Below are 10,342 nucleotides of genomic sequence, written 5' to 3'. Positions count from 1 at the left end.
GTATTTAATAAATGTCAATTAATCCAGCTGTCATAGTTTAGTTCCTTTCAATATACTCCAAGACTAGGGAATGCCAAATTAACCCACACATCTTCAAATACCCCAACTCAACTCTTATTCGTTACTTCAATCCTACTAATGTGAGTTCATCTCTATGCAAAGTAATTACACATAAAACCTCCTATTATGAACATTTCAAATATGGATGAATCTTTATTGTGTGGAGTTCAAAGTTAAATAAATCTAACCCATACATTTCTTTAAAAATTGAAACAAGTATTTCCATTGCAATATGTATTGTTACTTAGAGAAGCCAAAAGATATTAGGAATTAAAATGCATTATAACTTTTGTATTTTTGAGGATACAACTGAAATGCTTTATTAAAGAAGGGATAAATTACTAAAGATTCCTTCTCGTTTGTACGGTTCACATTTTTGGGATGTGATGCCTTCATCAATTACTGCAGAATTGTTTATGAAAGTACACTGCAATGATATTGGAATGGAAGTTCCTGGACTTTGATCCAGCTATCACGAAGAAACAGTGATGTCTGCCCAAATAAGATGATGTCCAATTTGGAGTGAACCTCAAGAGGCAGTCTTCCTATGCACTTGCTCGTCCTGTCCTCCTTGGAGGTAGAGACCACAGATTTAGAAGGTTCTAAAGCATTTTATGGACTGAAACAAGAAATTCTTCAGATGCTGAGATTGTAGTAAATACAAGAGAAGTGCTGGAGAAACTCAGCAGGCCCTGCAGAATCTATAGAAGGTGACGTTATATTCAGATTTCATATTTATTGTCAGAGTGCATACATGACATCACATGCAACCCTGAGATTCTTTTTTCCTACCGACCAGGTAGAATTACAGCAAACTGGTAGATCAAAAATGTACACATGTAAACAAATAAAAACAAATGACTGTACAAAACAGAGAAGTTTAACAAAAAAAAAACAAAAAATGCAAAAATAAATGTTGTTCCGTCATGGAGCAGCCACAATGGCGTGAGTGTGTGAAACCATTATAGCTTAGGCACAATTCTGCAAAGTCATTCCAAAGTTCAGTCTTAGAAATGGGAGAGACTGAGTGACCACACTGCCAAAAACCCACAAATTCTTGTCAAATTTCTTCCAGAGAATAAATCCTTCCATATGAACAGTTGTCACAACTCCCCTTTCCCTTGCATAGGGAAAAGAAACAGGTGACTTCCATTCGGATTCCAAAATCCCCAGATACAAATCAATCATAGTGACCTTTCCTTTGGTCACAGTGGTTCAATAATTCCCGACAAGGAGAATCAGCCAAATTGTTCAATATCAGAGTCATTCCTGCTCCGTGATCAATAAGATGGCTGCTAGTCAATAATGTCATGTTTCTTTAGTGTTTCACCTACATGACTCTCTCACCACCTGAGTCCTTGGAAAAAGCACAAGTGTTCCTTCTCCTCTCCAAAGTAGCAAAGTTGGGTCCAGTCTATTAGATGTTGCCACCCAGTTTCTCCTCAGCTGTGAATGGTCACAGCCAGTACTAGCCATTAAAGTAATACTCACACTAAATGAAATGGGAGCTCATATTCCTTAAATGTGTCCCTGATTGAGTTTGTTGTTGAGAAGTTGATAATGGAGGAGTAGCAGCTGTTCCTGAATCTGGTGGTGAGAGTCTTGTGGCACCTACACCTCTTTCCTGATGGCTGCAGCACAAACAGAGCATGTGTGGATCTTTGAGGATTACTGCTGCTCTCTGACGGCAGTGTTCCTGTAGACTACTCAGTGGTGGAAGGGGGTTTACCTGTGAGGGCCTGGGCTGTGTCCACAACATTTTGCAAGGCTTTACACTCAGGGGTATTGGTGTCCCCATACCAGACCATGATGTAACCAGTCAACACACTTTCCACCACACCTCTGTGGAACTTTGCCAAAGTTTCCAATGTCATACTAAACCTCTGCAAACACCTGAGGAAGTAAAGGTGCTGATGTGCTTTCTTTACAATGCCATTAGCGTGTAGAGTCCATTAAAGATCCTCCAAGATAGTGACTCCCATGAACTTAAATTTGCTCACCCACTCCACCTCGGATTTCCCCAATGATCTGTGATAACCAGTTTCAGGTCTGAACCCTTCATCAAGGTATGAGCAAAAAAAAAGCAGACAGGTACCGGAATAAAAAGGTTGGGGAGGAGACAAAAAGGAGTAAGAAGAGGAGCACAGGACAACAGGCAAGCCATAGGTGGACATGGCAAGGGCAGGAGAGAAAAGCTGAGAATTGATTAGGGGAGTGTGTAGCTCTGCGAATGAAGAGCTGGAAGAAAGGAGACAGGGAGAGAGAGAAAGGAGACAGGGAGAGAGACATGAAGAGAGGGGGGGGAAGGAAGCTGAAGGAAAGGAGATAAGGATACAGAACAAAAGAGATGGGGAGCATCAACAGAGACTGAAGAAATCAATGTTAATTCCCTCTAATGCATTTTATGAAAGGCATATGATACAGCCACTGTGCATCAGAGATCACGATGTCTCCAGTGATCAAAGCTGTGTCAATCTGTAACCTGGATAATATCAAGCTTCCTGATGGCTGATCCTGAGAAAAGCAGTCAGTGTTTTTCTAATTTGTAAAGGTTTGGGAGTGAATTATGTGGGCATTCCCATTTCTTTCCCACCCAGTAGCTGATGAGTGGACTACAGTAGGAAATGGTCAAAAGGCACAGGCAAATAGAGGAAATCCATTTTGAAATAGAAAAGCAAAGATCAAGGTAATATGCAAGTGATGAAAATATGGAAATTATAGAATTTCAATAAAACCTAAAATAGATCTTGAAAATGTAGCAATCAAGTACAAAATATCAGAATTAATATTAACCATTATAACTAAAGTATATAAGGAGAGGAAGCTTTCTATAGCTATTCAAGGCATGATTAGATCTCAAGCACTATATTGTGAATAGCTCAGGTCACAGCAATTTACAAATTGGATTGTTCCTCCTTCGGGAAATTAAACAGACTCTGCTTGCTCTTGCGCTCAGCACTGGGAAATTCAATAGTGCACAAGCCTCAAAGTAGAAGGCTCCACCTCGACTGTGCAACAGGCAAGGCCTTTGCTTTGGCACTTCACCATTGGGGAGCATACAATGGAGGTCCAGAGAGGATGGTGGGAAGGTTGAGTGTGACTCCAAGCTTGAGGGGGACCTACATCTTGATGTAGGTTTGGCCAGCAATTTGCCAGACTGAGATCATGACCGAGAGTCTGAGCCAAGAGTCATTTGAATGGTCAGAGTATAAACTTGTTGAGGATTCAGGGCAGAGATTTTGGAAGTGCTCTTATTATAGGGAGCCACAGATTGTTCTTAGGTCTATCAGAATCAACACCAGTGCAAAGTGAAAACACCAAGATTGGCTTGATGCAAAGGATGTAGATGTTTAGGAGATAATTAATCACAAATTTTAAGCTATTCTTGAAATAGAAATTCCAACATGTCTCAAGGTGAAAGAAAAATCTACAAGCAGTTAAATGTTTGAACATACATGTAAAGTGAATACAAAGAAAGAAAATATGCAGCTCTCTCCACTAGTTCTCCAGCATTGTTTTACTTCAGTCATGGAGCCTGCAAACTTTCATGTTTTACAACAATATGTAGAAAGAGCAGAGAACTGATAAACATAATGTACCTCAAGTCCTCACCGCTATAGTGACAACCAACAGCCAAAATACCAGAAGATCCACTGTACCAAGAACCAATAATGAAGAAATACTCACCATGGATTTTAAAAAAACCACAGCAGTCTGAGACGACTGAAAAGAGCACTTAAAAGAAGTCCTCGAATTCTGTCCTTTATACAGTTGCTCCTCATATACCGCAAAATATTATCTTATAGAAAAAAACTGTAATTAGTTGTAAATTTCCTACTCACTACTGTGTGGAACTCCAGTCAACAGTATCATCCCCCTAAACTACTGAGTTGAAATAAATTAATACCACCCTGTATCACAAGATGACTTGATCTCTGTTGCCCAATCAGCTTCCTGCTGATGTGAGCCTTTCAACTGCAGCTGCCTGAGTCACCTGACTCCAATTGCCAGTGGATCCTTCAGATAATATCCCTGTTGAAGTCTACTACAATCCAGTACCGTTGCAAGGTCAAAAATTAACAACATTGCTGTTATATGGTCAGGAATAATGTGAACTATTTTGTAACCATGTAAGAATACACCCTTCTCACTCTAGTGCACCACTGGAAACAGTTTCCTGAGATGGTGGAAGGCATCAGTAAAGGACCTATCTCATTGGCCTGGAGACTAGGTGGCGACCTGGTGGCGATTCGAGTCTCCGTTAGTTCCGGAGACTAGCCAGATCTTCGGGGAGTTGCGGGAAATTCAAACAAGTTCGATTTTTTTTTTTGAGACTTTTTCCAGTCTCCAGCAGGTCTTGGAGACGTTGTGGAGACTAATTTTGTCTGCGACTGGGGAGACGTCTCCAAGACCTGCTGGAGACCAAGGAGACTAAGAAGACATTGCGATGACGTTGTGGCAACGATGCGGCGATGTCTCTGTGACGCTGCTTGACTTAGAGATCATGTGACTGAGTGCGTGCTGGCATCATCGAGATGCCTTCACTCCTGGTCCAAGTCACAGGTACATCCCGGTCAAGGTCTTCATCATCTGATACTTGTTCCTGCAGCTGCTGCTGCTCCTTGTACTGCCTTGGAAGAGGCCCCACCTTCTTGTCTTGCCAGGGGACAGCTCCAACTCCAGAGTAGTACTGTCCTTCCACCATGCCACCCAAGGGCAGTGGGGGCCGGAAGGGCAAGAAGAAGGAGGATGAAGCAGTTGTAGCAGCTTCTGCACAGTTTGTGGATGCTGAGGCAGCAGTTGATGCTAGAGAAGATGAGGAAGATGGTTCCAGCAGTGATTCGACTAGAAAGCAATATGATTGGAATGAGGGGCATCAAGAGGCAATGGCTGACTTATGGGAGGATCATCTGGAATTTTACAATAAATCGCATGCAAGATAAAAAGGTAACCAACACAAGAAGGCAGCAGTTGAAACCTTCTTGTTGATATGCAGAACATCTTCGAGATCAAGAAGCCCTTACCTACATGTGAGTGTATATTTAAATTGCATTGAATTTATATTTAATTGCATTAAAATAAATACATGCAAAAATATGTTAAAAATGTAGCGAAAGTAGTAGTGATGAATATGTCTAATATAATTGTTGTAATACTGTTATTTTTTTAGATGCACAGTTCCTAGTGCACCTGCGGAATAGGAGGACAAGATTCAACTGATACACAACTAAGAAGTCAGGGTAGTCTGCACATACCATCTCTGCAAAGGAAGCCTTCATCATAGAGAGGTACAAATTTCTGCGGAAGCACATTGAGGGGTATAGGCATCTCGCGCATGAGACTCATTCAGTAAGTAGAGACATGAATTGTACTTTCTTCTTATACCACATACAGTCCTGTGTCATGTGATGCAGTCGATCATTATTCATAATTACATTTTCCTATTTTCTTCTACAGTTTGGCAGAGGCCACCACTCCAGAGAAGAGGAGGATGATGATGCCATCAGTGTCGGATCAAGTGTGGAATCTTCTTCGCCACCTGAACCAAACACAAGCACCAATTCTGCTACTACCACTTGCACCAAAGGAAGGAGGCAGAAGAAGATGCGGAAGGAACATGGTGATGTCTCCGAGGCAGAGGTAACACCCATTCTAAGTGTATTGTCATCTTGTGTGAATTGACGTTCAGATTGCTTTTTTGGAAATACCATGTTAATATATGATTTGCATTGTCATCTTCTTGCGATCTGATGCATCCCCCCACCCCCATCCTTTTTATTTGTACTCTGTTCCACCAGTTTAATCTAGCGTGTTGAACTGTACTGATATTTTTGTCCACCTTTTTTAAATCTTCTTTCTCCATTTCCTTACACTTGGCCTGTGTGTTTCAGCTTTTGGTCCGGGTACAGAATCTTCTGAGGAACATCAACCAGCCTCTGTCAAACCACCAAAAGCGTGTCAAGAAATTTGTGAGATTCCTTGAAACAGAAATCCTCCAGGTCCCAGAGCATCAATTTAACAACTGTAGTATGGAAGTCATGTTCCGGGTCAGGAATTATCAGGTAAGTAAAAAAATATATGAAGAATTTTGAAATTTGTGACTTTTGTTGAAATAGTTCACGTTCACATCGCTTTTATGAAAATGTCCTATTTCTATAGGATGTGTATTTCTTTTGTAGGCCCATGATGGTGTTCAAGGGAACCAGATTATGAGAGCAGGATGAACCAGTCCATGGGAAAATCCAACCAAGTGCATTCTGGGGGAAATGTCCAACCAAGTGCAGTCTGGGGGAAGGTCCAACCAAGTGCAGTCTGGGGGAAGGTCCAACCAAGTGCAGTCTGGGAGAAGGTCCAACCAAGTGCAGTCTGGGAGAAGGTCCAACCAAGTGCATTCTGGGGGAAATGTCCAACCAAGTGCTGTCTGGGGGAAGGTCCAACCAAGTGCAGTCTGGGGGAAGGTCCAACCAAGTGCAGTCTGGGAGAAGGTCCAACCAAGTGCATTCTGGGGGAAATGTCCAACCAAGTGCAGTCTGGGGGAAGGTCCAACCAAGTGCAGTCTGGGGGAAGGTCCAACCAAGTGCAGTCTGGGAGAAGGTCCAACCAAGTGCAGTCTGGGAGAAGGTCCAACCAAGTGCATTCTGGGGGAAATGTCCAACCAAGTGCAGTCTGGGGGAAGGTCCAACCAAGTGCAGTCTGGGGGAAGGTCCAACCAAGTGCAGTCTGGGAGAAGGTCCAACCAAGTGCAGTCTGGGAGAAGGTCCAACCAAGTGCATTCTGGGGGAAATGTCCAACCAAGTGCAGTCTGGGGGAAGGTCCAACCAAGTGCAGTCTGGGGGAAGGTCCAACCAAGTGCAGTCTGGGAGAAGGTCCAACCAAGTGCATTCTGGGGGAAATGTCCAACCAAGTGCAGTCTGGGGGAAGGTCCAACCAAGTGCAGTCTGGGGGAAGGTCCAACCAAGTGCAGTCTGGGAGAAGGTCCAACCAAGTGCAGTCTGGGAGAAGGTCCAACCAAGTGCATTCTGGGGGAAATGTCCAACCAAGTGCAGTCTGGGGGAAGGTCCAACCAAGTGCAGTCTGGGGGAAGGTCCAACCAAGTGCAGTCTGGGAGAAGGTCCAACCAAGTGCAGTCTGGGAGAAGGTCCAACCAAGTGCAGTCTGGGAGAAGGTCCAACCAAGTGCATTCTGGGGGAAATGTCCAACCAAGTGCAGTCTGGGGGAAGGTCCAACCAAGTGCAGTCTGGGGGAAGGTCCAACCAAGTGCAGTCTGGGAGAAGGTCCAACCAAGTGCAGTCTGGGAGAAGGTCCAACCAAGTGCAGTCTGGGGGAAGGTCCAATCAAGTGCAGTCTGGGAGAATGTCCAATCAAATGCAGCCAGTGGGTGTGTCCAACCAAATGCAGGCAACAAGCCAGGGAATGCACCAGATGCAGTATGGGACACAAGTAAACCAACAGGTAGGAAGGGTAGCATATTTTTTCAATGATCCTAAAGTCACTACCATACATGTGAGTGGATATTTAAACTGCATTGAGTGATAGTGATGAATATGTTTGACATTCTTCTTGTATTACTGCTATTTTTTTAGATCCACAATTTTCTTTTTTTTTCTTCTTCCTCCTGCCATCCTCTTAAATTATATTCCTTCTAAAATTATATTCCTTTTCCTACAGCCCATGTTCCACCAGTCCTGGAGGAATGGACAGAACATTGCATTGTCTGGTAGCAGCAGTGCGGGGACAGGCTTGGTGACGGTGATGTTCCCCCCCCCCCCCACCACTACATGTGGGACAAGCAACCTGAGTGCACTGTTGAGTGGGGCTTTAAACACCAGTATTGTCTGTGAGGGTTCATTCCAAGTTTCTGAGACCATCTCCAGGTCCACCCCCACCACCCCCCCCCTTAGAGTTTCATCTCCAGCATCGTTCCCTCAAATAAGACATTCCAGTGACACAGAGGCTGAATAAATCGTATTGTGTGTGTAGTACTGTGTAGAGAGAAGTCTGTATTTCCTTGCATGGAAGTTTGCATCATGTTCAATGCATTGGAGAGAGTATCATTACCATTTTGTACTTGTGTACTGATGTACCAAGTTTCTTGTGCATTTATCGTCACATGAAAAATGTATTTGATATTTGCTGTACAAAGTTGTGTAGTTTTTATTATTTTAATAAAAATACAAAGTTTGACTTTGAAATATGTTGTTTCATGCTACTTTTAATTTAACAACGAAATACAACAATATTAAAGAATAAATTTATTATTTGCAATCAAATTTACAATTGAGAACAGTACAAGCAATATTTTACAAATGTAAACAGTACAGTTTGCATCAAAGCAAAATATAAAAAATCCCAATAGAATTTCATACAGTTTATGCAATGACACAATTCCATAGAGTACAGTATGCAGCATGGAAAATAGCCCTTCACTCCTGGTCCAAGTCACAGGTACATCCCGTTCAAGGTCTTCATCATCTGGTACTTGTTCCTGCTGTTCCTGTTGCTGCTGCTCCTTGCACTTGTGGCCTTGGAAGAGGCCCCTCCATCTTGTCTTGACAGGGGACAGCTCCAACCCCAGAGTAGAGCTGGGTCAGGTACTCTCTCTGGTTCTTGGCAACAGACGGCATGTTACTTCCTCTTCTCTCCATCCCCTCCAATTGGTTGGTATGTTGTCTCCACTCTCCAGGGGTAACTTCATGGGTATGTGGGTCCTCTTTGTCAGCTGAGATTCTGATGTCTGTCATCATGTTGTGGAGTGTACAGGCAGCAAGGACCACCTTTTCAACCGTCTGTGGGCGCATTATCGTCATGGTGTGGAAGCATTTGAATCTGGAAAGAAAAAATAGAAGTAAAATGAAAGTCATTGTATTTGCTGTGTTTACAATCTGGCAAATATGACTGTCTGTGTGGCAGGAAAAAAATAAGAATAAAGTGCTACACACCTGTTTACTAAGATGCCAAAGCTGTTCTCCTCAATAAGCCTGGACCTGGACAGCCTGTAGTTGAAGATTCTCTCTGCATGGGTCATCTGGCGCTTGGAGTAGGGCTTCATCATCCATGTCCTCAGGGCGAATGCATCGTCAGCAACCAAGAAGTAGGGGACATCTTGATCTCCACCAGGAAAGGGTTCAGGAGGTGGCAGGTTGGCTTAACCTTCATCCAGTGCCTTGAACAAACTGCAGTTCCTAAAGACGCCAGCATCTGAGTCAGCCCCAGAAGTCCCCACGTTGAGGTACTTGAACTTATAGTCAGCATCTACCAATGCCAGCATAATGATGGAAAAGTAGCCTTTGTAGTTATGGGAGACACTGCCTGACCCTGGAGGTTCAAGAATTCTGACATGCTTCCCATTCAGTGCACCACAGACGTGATGGAAGTTCCATTTCTCAGAAAAACCCTTGGCTACTTCCTTCCACTCCGCTGGTATAGATGGACAGTTGATGGCCTCCTCATGACACTCATCATAGATGGCTTAGCACACCTCTGGGACAATACTGGCAATGGTGTTTTGAGCCACATGGAAGCCATAGGACAGGCTCTTGTAGGAGTTTCCTGTAGCAAGGAACCTCAGAGTGATGGCAACCTTCAAACCAGGGGGGCAGGGCTTTATTGAAGTTAGTGTCTTGTTTCTGGATCCTGGGAGTAAGTTGAGCCACCAGCTTCATGAACATCTCTGGATCCACCCTCAAGAAATTCTTGAAGGACCTCACATCCCCTTCTTCCAGGTGTTTCATCAGCTTCTGGTACCAGCCATGGTGTTGCCATTGTAGGAGCCACTCATGTATCCATACTGTCTTTGCCTTCCTGACACCCTTTCTGGCTCTATCCCTAACTCTGGCCTTTGCCTTGATCACAGCCAGAGCTATCAGCATGATGGCCAAGGCCTCCTTCTGCTCATCCTCCAGGTAGGGATCCTGCTCCAACAGCATATCAGCCTCATTGCAGATGTCCATGATGAGAGTTCTTGACTGTCTGACGTCTGAAAAGCGAATGATTGATCTAGTTGTAGATCTAGGTATATATAGACAGGGAGAAGTCACGGTGATGTCTCCTCAACCTTACGGAGACCTATGGCGACCTATCGGCGATGTCGTGGAGACATCGCAGCAACTGCCAGAGACATCGCAGAGATGTCGCCGCAACTAAGAAGATGTCTCGGAGACGTCGCAGTGACGTCCCTGTGACTTCTGGGCGAATTGGTTGTCACCTTGTCTGGAGACGTCTCAGATGTCGCCCTGGTGTCGCCTTGGTGAGAGCGGAAGCCATTGTTTGGTTTCCCGAGTCA

At 43.9% G+C, this 10,342-nt stretch overlaps 1 protein-coding gene across 1 annotated transcript; it reads left to right on the top strand.

Moving 5' to 3' along the window:
* Positions 1 to 6,280: 6,280 nt before the first annotated feature.
* LOC138743535 (putative uncharacterized protein ENSP00000383309) lies at positions 6,281 to 7,504 on the top strand. The gene has a single exon (XM_069899027.1). It carries the CDS (start codon positions 6,281 to 6,283, stop codon positions 7,502 to 7,504), a length of 1,224 nt encoding a protein of 407 aa, XP_069755128.1.
* The last annotated feature ends 2,838 nt before the right edge of the window (positions 7,505 to 10,342 follow it).

This window comes from Narcine bancroftii, chromosome 9 (assembly GCF_036971445.1).
Source record: "Narcine bancroftii isolate sNarBan1 chromosome 9, sNarBan1.hap1, whole genome shotgun sequence".
Lineage (NCBI taxonomy): Eukaryota > Metazoa > Chordata > Chondrichthyes > Torpediniformes > Narcinidae > Narcine > Narcine bancroftii.
Note: the sequence above shows the minus strand (reverse complement) of the source record. Positions and strands in the feature narration are given on the sequence as shown.

Excerpts from the sequence above, each read along its gene's own strand:
- LOC138743535 (XM_069899027.1), top strand. The coding sequence starts at position 6,281 with ATGAACCAGTCCATGGGAAAATCCAACCAAGTGCATTCTGGGGGAAAT.